The sequence below is a fragment of the Odocoileus virginianus genome, chromosome 3, assembly GCF_023699985.2.
Source record: "Odocoileus virginianus isolate 20LAN1187 ecotype Illinois chromosome 3, Ovbor_1.2, whole genome shotgun sequence".
In the NCBI taxonomy this organism is placed as follows: domain Eukaryota; kingdom Metazoa; phylum Chordata; class Mammalia; order Artiodactyla; family Cervidae; genus Odocoileus; species Odocoileus virginianus.
Window position 1 is genome coordinate 20,475,797 of NC_069676.1, and position 12,222 is coordinate 20,488,018.

General features: G+C 41.3%; 1 protein-coding gene across 6 annotated transcripts in view; it reads left to right on the forward strand.

Annotated features, from left to right (window-relative positions):
* Nucleotides 1-2,217: 2,217 nt before the first annotated feature.
* The window catches only part of RAPGEF6 (Rap guanine nucleotide exchange factor 6), a 226,566-nt gene continuing 216,561 nt past the window's right edge, over nt 2,218-12,222 (forward strand). For 2 of the 6 annotated variants that reach the window (XM_020900686.2, XM_020900691.2), the window contains exon 1: nt 2,218-2,496. In XM_020900686.2, coding sequence (XP_020756345.1) covers nt 2,428-2,496 — 69 coding nt within the window. In that variant the 5' untranslated portion in view covers nt 2,218-2,427. The remainder of the gene's footprint in view (nt 2,497-12,222) is intronic. The other 4 variants (XM_020900664.2, XM_070465064.1, XM_020900641.2 and 1 more) reach the window with 2 other exon arrangements.

A 12,222-nucleotide genomic window follows, 5' to 3' on the forward strand; every position in this document is an offset into this window, starting at 1 on the left:
ATGAACAGTGACCATTTTTTGTTCATCTTTTCTGGGTGTTCTTTAGAACAAACATCAGGAGTGGGCTTGCTGTCAAAGGGTATGTTAAATTTCAGCTTTACTTAGATAACTTCTTTTTTCTAAGTGGTTTCCCAATATACACTTAACTGGCAGTTTGTGCGAGTTCCTGTTGCTCCACATCTTCATGAATACTTAAATGTGTTTCTGAATAGTTCTGGTGAAAAAAAACAGCAGATGAAAACAATCCTATCCAGTTCTTCAAATTTGATTTTATGCTTTAGAGAAATTACTTCCTAGAGGTAAAGTAATAGAAATAGTAAAAGAGTGCTTATACTATGCAGATTGTTCACAGAAATTATCTCATATGTAGAAAGAAAGAAAGTGAAGTCGCTCAGTCATGTCCGACTCTTTGCAACCCCATGGACTGTAGCCTACCAGGTTCCTCCATCCATGGGATTTTCTAGACAAGAATAGTGAAGTGGGTTGCCATTTCCTTCTCCAGGAGATCTTCCCAACCCAGGGAGTGAACCTGGGTCTCCCGCATTGTAGTTAGAGGCTTGACCATCTGAGCCATCAGGGAAGTCTATGTATGTAATCTCATGTATGCAATTCTCAGAAAATTCAAAGCAGTAGTTCTTTTACTAGTCCCATTTTACAGATAAGGAAACTGAAGTTCAGAAATAAAAAAGTTATTTAGCTAGAAATGGCCTGTTAAAGACACAAATATAGATGTTTGCCCTTAAGAGTCCAAGCTCATGGTTGTCATACTTTTAATTACTTTTCTCTCTTTTCAAAATACTGGTGTGGCTTTGGAAACATGCTTGAAAAATGGGGTAACCTTTGTGATCTTAGATTTTTTGAGAGAATATACACACACAAAAAAATGACGAAAGTAGGTTATTGCAATTATTTGTAACCAACTGAAAATTTTGAGTGGCTGAGCCATAGCTTCCGTGGTAAAAGTTTTTGCCCTCTACTCAAAAAAGAAATGTGCTAATATTATGTTGTAAACTTCCAAGTTTGGGCAAGCTGAATGATCAACGGAAAACAAAGCCCCTTACTAACATCAGCCATCACTACCAGATCCCTGAAATGGTGAATGTTGCAGCCTGAACTTTCTCCCTTTGTTACTCTAAAATTTTTTTACCATGTCATTAAAAAATTAATGGAAACAACGTCATAATCTTCCATCAGAGTTACTTAGTGAGCCATAAGTACTGTAAAAAAAAATACTAAGCTGTATTTAGTGGAAAGGACATGATTATGTCACTCCAAGGAAAATTGTGTCTTAGTGCGGCCCATCTGTGCGCTGAAATAGGACTGTTCAGAAGGATGGATTCTGGAATTCTGCCAGTGACGTTCCAGTGGAAACATCCTCTACAGATGTCTGGCTGACCCGGAGAATAGATGTTTTTTATTACCAAAGTACTAGCTAATAAATGTTCATTTGCATTATTCGGCCTGTTGGGAAACGGACTACTGTATAAAATGTAAAAAGCGCACACTCCTAAGTCGGGCAACCTTGAGAAGAGGTTGAGCGGAGGGAGGGCTGGCCTCAGCATTGGTTATGTGAACGTAGTCCAGAATGACTGCGCACCAGCGCTTAATTCTGAGCTGGCGGCAGGCTCGGCGACTGCCCGCTCCTGCTCAAGGCCATGAAGCTTCTATTTCTCTGCGCTGATGTCAGGGCGTCCGTCTTAGAGTAGGTTCTTCTCGGCTGGTCCCTTCCACAAGAGACTCGTTTTATTAGAAGACACGGAGGGAAGATAGGGTAGAAACTTCCTCGTTTATTGAATGGTAGCTTCGACTTCCGCACATTCTCCGAGGGAGCGGTGTCGGAGCTGCAGAACTGGAGCTCGGCCTCGAGACTGGCCACGCCCTGAACTTCCGGATTTTGGTACAAACAACTCTCCACCCAGAACGCGTGCCCCATGGTTCGGTCCTCGACACGCTATTTTCTCTCAGTCGGTCACAACCAGTTTCCGGCTCCGCCACCGGAAGCTGGAGCGGCTGAAACCTCAACTCCGAGGCGGATGCAGAGATAGGTTTAAGTGAAGTCTCGCGACGTTTCTTCAACTCTTACGAAGAAGGGTTGGGAGAGGCTTCGGGGCACCGCCCCAGTTTTTACGTCACCGCGGAGTCACGCCCTTAGGCGTTCGTTTGCGCGCTTGCGCGTGCTGCGCACGCGCACTAACCTTCCCTCCGCCCCCGCGCGGGCTTCCCTCTGGCCAGTCGCGCGTGGGCTGAGGCCCTGGGCGGGCGTTGCGAAGGCTTGTTTGCCAAAGCGCGGTCCCCGCCGCAGTTCGGAGTTCCCTTCGTCAGGGGAGTTGCGCGGGGGAGGGTGTAGCCCCCCATACCTAGGGTAAATGGCCTGTCGCATAGGCTGCTAAGGGCAGTCTGGGGAGCACGGGGGCCGGGGCCGCGACCATGAACTCACCTGTGGACCCTGGCGCCAGGCAGGCGCTGAAGAAGAAGCCCCCCGAGCGGACGCCCGAGGTAAGGCCCGCTGACCTGTCGAGCCTCCCGCTGTCCAACGGACAGCGTCCCTCTGTCGGTCCGAAACTTGCGGCGACTGTCCCCTTGCCAGAGCCTCGCACCTGCTGCCAGACTATCTGTTCTCTGCGTTCCCGGCCCTAAACCGGGCCCTTCTCGCGGGCGGGTGACGGCCGTCTTTCCTTCTCGAAAAACTGCCTTCCCCGCACACCCGGTACTTGCCGGTGACTTCCCAGTGTTTTCGATAAGAAATCTCCATTACTAAATCGTATTTTTTCAGGGTAAAATGCGGTTCTCGGAGTGAGATTGTCCCGTAACTAGGTAGGCTATGGAAAAGGAGCTGGAAGTTGTAAGTGAAATATAACTGCCGTGTCATTAACAGTAACAACAAGAAAACCCAAAACTTCTGTTAAAGTTACTGAAAGTTTAATAACTTCTCTTAAAGTAACCGTATAGGCACTTTTAATACTGTTCAGTTGCCTGAACGATGACGTTTTCAACATCAGTTTAAAACTTTGCGTCCGGTTCAGGTGATGAATTCTAGTGGAGAATTCTGCGTATTTAAAGATCAGTTCAGGAGGTAATTTTTCAGACACTGTCTTTGGCAAATTTTACAGTATTTTGTGCTTGGATCCAAAACCTGCTATATTGAGTTAGCAGTAATGACATCAGTTTAAATGATTTGACCTGCAGGCTAGTTTTTAGGCAAATAACTAAAACCTGTTAACCTTGCGGGTCGGTGTAGAGTGCTTAGGGGGCGGGTTGAAGTTTTCCTTAATTTGAAGAAGTTTCCATAATAAGTGCTATGTTTCCTAAACCAAAAAGCAAAAACAATGTTGTGAATGTATTGTTGGATTGTCTTGTGTGTAATTGAAATAAATGAAAGAAAGTGCTTTGGGTTAGTTCTTCCGAATTCACTTTCGTGTTTTTCAGGTTTATAATGTTTTGCATAGTAGATCTCAGTAATTTAGACTGACCTTTTGTGACATGACAGTCAAGCTGTAATTTTAGCTGATGGATCAGACTTTGTTGTTGGAGATTCTGATCTTTGCATAGAAACAAAGCAAATTCTACCACTTTCCACAGCCCTCTTTTCAAGACTTGAGTTTGTAATTCTAGGTGTCTTAATTTCCCTGATAATTCTTGAGGTCGTTGTGAGTTAATTGAAAGCGTTCATTTTGAACAGGTGAACCTACCATAGTTTCTATATCATTAGAAAATATCAAGCAGCTTCAGCTGCCTGCAACAAATACTGGTAAATCTTCTTTTCCTTTTTATTCTGTTAAAAATGTTTTCTGATTTTCCTTGTTATGGCTTCTTAGATACACCCATCATTTAAAAGTGGACATTTAATTTCCAAATGCATGAAGTTTCTAAAGTATCTTTGATAGTAATACTTTCTTCCGTCTTCTCAGTCATCTGTGTTTTTTCAGTCTTCTTTTTTGAGGCTTTCAATGGCTCAGTCAGATCTCTTTTGGTAACTGTCACATTGCGCTTGAAAATAAGTGGGTTATTTTTCACATACATTTTGATATTGATTTCTAACATAATTCCACGGTGATAAGAGAGCATGTTAATGGAAAACTCCTAATTCTCTTTATTAACAAAATTACCTAGTTTGCTTATTTTTGAGCCTTAGGAAATTTTCTGAACTGTTCACAAAGTTATGTTGGCTAGTGTTTGCTGTGTTAAGTACTTTGTCTTGTTTTACTGGAACAGCAGCATTGTTTAAGGGAATGAATGCTGAAATAGCTGCCCACAGTACACAGACTGGAGCTCTGACATTTAGCAGCATATAACATGCTAACTGCTTGATTCATTGGCAGTGCCATTTATTGATTGATTGATTGATTGCCACACCACGAGACTTGTGGGATCTTAGTTCCCCGACTAGGGATTGAACCCTGGCTCTTGGCAGGGAAAGTGTAGAGTCCTAAGGGAAGTCCCATCGTTGGCAGTGCTTTTGATTGAGTGTAGAGTTTGTTTGGGGGGCACAGAAGTATCAATAAAGAAATGATAAATTGAATTCTAGTGATGATTTATTTGTGATAAATAATTTGACGAAATTCTCACAGGGTCATTTCTGCTTTCAGAAGTTCCTTATTCTTTTTAGTGGACTGTTAAGCGTCTATTATAAATATATTCAGCAGTTATTGAAAGCTTACCAGTTCAAGGCATCATTTTGTGCACTAGGGTGTATCAGTGAACTAAACAGGCCTACCTGAAGAGGGAGGGAGATGGACAGATAAATACAGGAAACAAGTATTCTGTATAATATATTAGTTGATAATTGCAAATTTAAAAAAGATCAGGATAAAGGAATTGGAAGAAATGGACAAGGACTGGGTGCAGCTTAAGGTAGTTGGTGTCTTGATTGAGATGAATTTTTATTAAAGCTTTAATTCATGTGATAGAATTAGCCATCGGAATATATTGGGAAATAGCTTTCCAAGTAGAATAGTCATTGCAGAGGTCCTTAGGTGAGTGTGTTTGGCGCATTCAGGGAATAGCAAGGAGCTCTGAGCGACGAGGGCAAAGTGGTAAGGGATGAAGTCAGAGGCAGTGGTGATGTAAGATGGAGCTTATCATGCAGGACTCTAAATTGTATGTTTTTGACTTTTATTTTGAATGAAGAAGAGTTTTGTTTTCCTCCAAAATGTTTTGAAGCAGAGGAGCAATGTAAGCCTACTTTTTAATGCATTCCCTGGCTGTTTGCTGGGTTGAGAATAGACTGTGGGAGCAAGGATAGAAAGAAACAGGAACATCAGTTAGAGGTTATCACATTAAAGCAGGGAAGAGATGATCATAGCTCAGACTAAAGGATAGTATTGCTGGTGGTGAGCAGTAGTCGATTATGGAAATATTTTTGAAGGTTTAGCAAACATGATTTGCTAATGGTTTAGATTTGTGCTTTGAGGGAAGGGAAAGCCATCAAGCATGATTTCAAAGTTTTTGGCCAGAATAACTGGAGTGTTGGAGTTAAACATCAAAGAGAGTTTGAGCTGCTGTCAAAGAGACCAGGAAAGCTGCAGGATGAGTAGTTTGGGGATCCGGAATGGATCAGAAATTCAGTTTTGAACATGTCACATTTGAACTGTCTGTTAGAAATGTTGAGTAAGGAGTCGCATATACAATTTATAATTATTTCTAAAGAGAAGGCTGAGCTGCAAATAGAAGCTTTATATTTATTAGCTTAAAGATAATGTTTAAAGTCATGAGACTAGATGAAATTACCAAAGCGGTGAGCATACATGGGAATAGAAGAGGACCAAAGACAGTGCCCTGGGAGACTTGATCATTACAAGGTCAGTGAGAAGAGCAGAAAGCAGCAAAGGAGAATGCATGGGAGTCAGCAGTGCAGCAGAGGAAAAACCAGGATTGACTGGTGACGTCCTAGAAGCTGAGTCAAGAAAGTGTATACTAGAAGGGGTAAAACGCATTCATTCAGCTTAGTTTTCCTTGAATACTACTGGGTACAAAGCATTATGAAAAATATACAAATAGATTAAGAATCAGTGTCTTACAATCTTGTAATCAGATGTTTGCATCATATAATTAATGAATAAAGAACTCTTCTGTTTGTTTCTGGGACAGAATTAATGGTTCCTTTATTTTGAACCATCTGCTGTCCTTAAATGAAACTATCAACTCAGGCATAATCCTAGTGAGCCAGACACTGAGAATGGGAAGTTTTGTGTAAAATGCCATTTAGAACTGTGTTCTAAAGCAGTTTTTACTTTTCTGGCCAGTTCTCCTACTTTGTAGATTCAACTTCCATAGCACATTGACTTTCCTGAGCTAGTCCTCTGATTTCCTTTTTCACTTTACAAAGTTTTTTGTTTTTTTTTTTTTTAATGGAAAGTTTTAGGCTTAAATACTCCATGGGAAGCTCAGTGCTCTGAAGCAATGAAAGCTGTTAAGGTACTCATTTTGAGTCCTTATACCAAAATTAAAGACACCACAGTCAAAATTGAGACTCTCAATTTGCGTTTTTCTCAACTCAGTTCATAATCAATGCCATTCTTTCTCTGTAATCTTTCTTTTCTACCTCAGAGTGAGTACAGTATTTCTCTTATATTTCCATCTCTAACTGCTTAATACCATGCTTCGCACATATTAAGCAATCAATATGTTGAACAGAACAAAATTTGGAATTAATTTTGTAAAGATCTTGTTTTAAAAGATAATACTTTCTATTCATTAGAACTGCTGATTTTGTATACCTGGGTGGTCTCACTCAGCAATGTGACTTCTGTTAATTTTTAATAGGTTGACAAGTCTGTCACATCTTACCCCTTTCATGTGCTTCAGATTCATTATGTAACTACTAAATTGTCCTCCAGGTTCTTAAATCACTTGTCTGAAATTGAAACCATCATCATTCCTACTCTTTAATATTCTTCTGGTGACTGCCTCAGTTTCTCAGTTCAGAATTAATGTCTTTACTCAGTTTCCCCTGCTGTCCTCTTCTCTCTATCTGACTGGTCACTAAACCTTGTTGGTTTTACATCTTGAGTCATTTTCTACTTCCTGTCCAGCCCAATTACACTAATTCACACTTTTATCATTTCACCCCTGAATTTTTGAGTCATTTTATTTATTGTCATATTTGGTTAGAATGATCTTTCTAATACTGAGATCTGATCATCATCTATTCTTGCTCAGAATTATTTCCCATTGCCTAGATAGGTTAGCAGTATAAATTGTCATCCAAGTTATTTTTGAGAATTAGAAAAGGTGGATTAATATTTATACCCGGAGAACAGATTAAAGAAGTCATTTGTCTCAGCAAACTGAGATGTTTGGTTACCGCATGCAGATGATAACATTAATTTATCCATTCAATAAGCAGATAAGTTAGAATACTAAAAGCCAAGGTTGTAGGGAGAAATTGGACATGGTCCCTATTCTTCAGTGATTTAGGATACAGACAAGACATTAGTAAAATGTAAGATTACTGGTGACAAAGATGTGAATAGGGCACTTTACAGCTGCAAGTGAGAAAAGGAAAGGCTCCGTGGAGGACCTTTAAATTAAACACATAATATCGTGAATAGCTTTCTAGATGATATCCGGAATGGAGGTCAGTCCAGGCAGAGAGCAGCAGGAGCAAAGGCACTAATGGTGACAAGCCAGGTACTTTTGTAGAACAAGTAGCCAGTCTGTGAGCATGCATTCCCAGTGGGGGTGATGTCATTCCCCGTGGGACAAAAATTGGGTCTTTTAGGGGAATGGGGAAAAAAAAACACACCTATATCTATGGTTTGTGTAGTAATATCTACACGAATCTCGTTGTTACTGGACAGTGTCTTATTCCTTAATGTTTAATTGGAGATGGGGTGGCAGTTAAGAAAAATACTCTTTGGAGAGACATGATAATGAAGAAAGGTCGCGAAACACCGGACTAGTGTGTGGTGTTTTGTGTGTGTGCGTGGTGTTGAAGTGTGTGTGCTTTAAATGTTGAAGCTGGATATAATAGCAGGGTTGGATCATTTCAGGGATTTCGACTGGATGTTGTAAATAAAGGAGAACTGTTGGAGGGTTTAACAGCTATTTAGCCCAGAAATAGGGTCACTTTTACAAAGATTACTCTGTGGGCATTGTTGAAGATGCAGGTGGAGCCAGGGGATGGATTAAGAAGCAGTACAGGCTGGCTACACTAGAGGCAGGTGGTTTTCAGTAGGATGAACAAACAACATTTTGTCCACACCAGAGTATTTTTCAATGTGAAAGGCAAGACTGTTAGTGATTATATCAGGAAAACTGGGAAATCAGGAGATATGGATCTAGTTATAGGAAACAAATGCAATAGTTTAGGAGTGAAATAAGGTTGCAGAATATGAGATAGTGGAATAGTGAAGTAGAGTTGTCTCAACATGGTCATTGATTGAAATGGGAGTTTGTACATCCCACCAGATCTTTTTTTTTAGTCTTTGAAATTGACTATAATACACATGGGGGCTTCCCTGATGGCTCAGTGGTAAAGAATCTGCCTGCCAGTGCAGGAGACACGGGGTTAGTCCTTGCATTGGAAAGATTCCCTGGAGAAAGAAATGGCAGCCCACTCCATTGTTCTTGAGTGGGAAATCCCAGGGAGAAAGGAACCTGGCAGGCTACAGTCCTTGGGTTCACAAAAATCAGACATGGCTTAGCAACTAACAACAACGTAATACACATACAGTAAATTCCACATGCTTTCAAGTGTATAGCCAGCTTAATTTTCACAAATATATTTAGGTACCATCCAAATCATTATTACAGAATATTACCAGCACTCCAGAAACTCCCCCTTTGCCTCTCCCATTCAGTACCTTTTCCCAAAGGAAACTGCTGATATCTTTCGCCATGAAAGATGTTTTTGCATTCGAGTGGAATCATACAGTGTGTATTCTTTACAATAACCAAGAGAACTAGGAAACTTATCTTGGTTCTTTGCATTTTTAATCTCTGGGCTGGACTTTGAACCTCCTATCTTGGCTTTTCTTGATCTTCCTCTGCTTCTCCTTTATACCTTGACTCACCTGATCCTTTTTGGATTGGCCACCTCATTCTTTCCAACCCTAATCTTGTGGCAACTGCCTCAAACTTGCTTCGCTTCAAGCCAAGAGACACTTTGTCTTTATGTTCCTTCAGGCGTCTGCAGTAGCTCTGGGGCAAATGTGGCAAGCTCTTCTGTCTTTTGCTTGTTGGGACAGGTTTGGATTGGGTCTGTTCAGAGCAAAGCAGAAGTTCAGATAATTTCTTAGTTTCTCGTTTGGGTAACTGCACATTATTGAAAGGCAGAATTAGGGTAGGAAGAGAATTCCGTTTTGGAGAAGGTTTGAGACTCCCTGCAGGAGACACAGAGATGTTCAGAAAGCATTTGGAGCTGCAGATCAAACCAGCTTATGGTCTGAGTTGGTCTGAGAGTCTACAGCTTACGGGTCATAGGTGAAGTGATGGGATTGGTAGGAATCCTCAGTGAAAAAACTGAGTGAGAAAAGGAGGACAGACTCCTGAGTGCTCTGATAATAAAGGGATGAGGGAAGGAAAAGAAAGACAATGAAGAGAAAGTGTTTATAGAGGTAGGAGGAGAACTTACAGGAAGACATTTCAGAAAGAAATCCCTAATTATTAACATCAGGTACTGTAGAGGGTTCAAGAAAGGTGAAGACTTCTATATTCTTCAGGTTGCTTCCATCAGAATGCTTTCAGTGGACTGAATATAGAGTCTGACTGCAGTGGATTAGAGAATAAGGCCTAAGAAAGTGAGGGCTGCAAATTCATGAATTTGGCTCTAATGGGAATGGTAAAGATGTAGAGTCCTCCATTATCTTCTACCTTGCACTCTAGCCTTATCATCCCCCAGCCCCAAACACATGCTTTTTTGGGGCATTACTTAAGTTTATTTTTATTTATTTTTAATTGGAGGATAATCGCTTTACAATACTGTGTTAGTTTCTGCCATCCATCCGCATGAATCAGCTATAGGCATGTACATATGTCTGCTCCTTATTGCACCTCTCTCGCCTCCCACCCCATCCCACCCCTCTAGTAGTCACAGAGCACCAAGTGTGAACTCCTTTTGTCGTATAGCAAATTCCCACCAGCTCCAGCTATCTGTTTTACATATGGTGATGTATATATTTCAGTGCTAATTTCTTTATTCATCATACCCTTTCCTTCTCCTACTGTGTCCACAAGTCTGTTTTCTGTGTCTGCTTCTCCATTGCTGCCCTGCAAATACATTCATCAGTACCATCTTTCTAGAGTTCATTTATATGCATAATACAATATTTGTTTTTCTCTTTCTGACTTCCTTCACTCTGTATAATAGTCTCTAGGTTCGTCCACATCATTAGAACTGATTGAAATGCGTTCATTTTTATGACTGGTATATGTGTACCACGGCTTCTTTATCCATTCTTCTGTAAGTGGACATCTGGCTTGCTTCCATGACCTAGCTGTTGTTTATTAGTGCTGCAGTGAGCATTGGGGTACATGTGTCTTTTTCAGTTATGGTTCCTTCAGGGTATATGCTCATTAGTGGAATTCTTGGGTCATATGGTAGTTTTATTCCTAGTTTTTTAAAAGGAATTTCCATACTCTTCTCCATAGTGGCTGTGTCAATTTACATTCCCACCAACAGTGCAAGAGGGTACCCTTTGCTCCACACCCTTTCCGGCATTTATTGTTTGTAGATTTTTTTGATCATGGCCATTCTGACTGGTGTGAGGTGATAACCTCATTGTAGTTTTGATTTGCATTTCTCTAATAATGAGTGATGTTGAGCATCTTTGCATGTGTTTCTTAGCCATCTGCATGCCTTCTTTGGAGAAGTGTCTGTTCAGGTCTTCTGCCCACTTATGATGGGGTTCAAACCATGCATACATACACTCAGTTCAGTTCAGTCACTCAATCGTGTCCGACTCTTTGCGACCCCATGAATTGCAGCATGCCAGGCCTCCCTGTCCATCACCAACTCCTGGATCTTACTCAAACTCATGCCCATCGAGTCGGTGATGCCATCCAGCCATCACATCCTCTGTCGTCCCCTTCTCCTCCTGTCCCCAATCCCTCCCAGCATCAGGGTCTTTTCCAGTGAGTCACCTCTTTGCATCAGGTGGCCAAAGTACTGGAGTTTCAGCTTCAGCATCAGTCCTTCCAATGAACACCCAGGACTCATCTCCTTTAGGATGAACTGGTTGGATCTCCTTGCAGTCCAAGAGACTCTCAAGAGTCTTCTCCAACACCACAGTTCAAAAGCATCAATTCTTTGGCACTCAGCTTTCTTCACAGTCCAACTCTCCCATCCATGCATGACCATTGGAAAAACCATAGCCTTGACTAGACAGACCTTTGTTGGCAAAGTAATGTCTCTGCTTTTTAATATGCTGTCTAGGTTGGTCATAACTTTCCTTCCAAGGAGTAAACGTCTTTTAATTTCATGGCTGCAGTCACCATCTGCAGTGATTTTGGAGCCCCCCAAAATGAAGTCTGACACTGTTTCCACTGTCTCCCCATCTATTTCCCATGAGGTGATGGGACCAGATGCCATGATCTTAGTTTTCTGAATGTTGAGCTTTAAGCTAACTTTTTCACTCTCCTCTTTCACTTTCATCAAGAGGCTTTTTAGTCCCTCTTCACTTTCTGCCATAAGGGTGGTGTCATCTGCATATCTGAGGTTATTGATATTTCTCCCGGCAGTCTTGATTCCAGCTTGTGCTTCTTCCAGCCCAGCGTTTCTCATGGTGTACTCTTCATATAAGTTAAATAAGCAGGGTGACAATATACAGCCTTAACGTACTCCTTTTCCTATTTGGAACCAGTCTGTTGTTCCATGTCCAGTTCTAACTGTTGCTTCCTGACCTGCATACAGGTTTCTCAAGAGGCAGGTCAGGTGGTCTGGTATTCCCATCTCTTTAAGAATTTTCCACAGTTTATTGTGATCCACACAGTCAAAGGCTTTGGCATAGTCAGTAAAGCAGAAATAGATGTTTTTCTGGAACTCTCTTGCTTTTTCGATGATCCAGCAGATATTGGCAATTTGATCTCTGGTTCCTCTGCCTTTTCTAAAACCACCTTGAACATCTGGAAGTTCACAGTTGACATGTTGCTGAAGCCTGGCTTGGAGAATTTTGAGCATTACTTTACTAGCATGTGAGATGAGTGCAATTGTGTGGTAGTTTGAGCATTCTTTGGCATTGCCTTTCTTAGGGATTGGAATGAAAACTGACCTTTTCCAGTCCT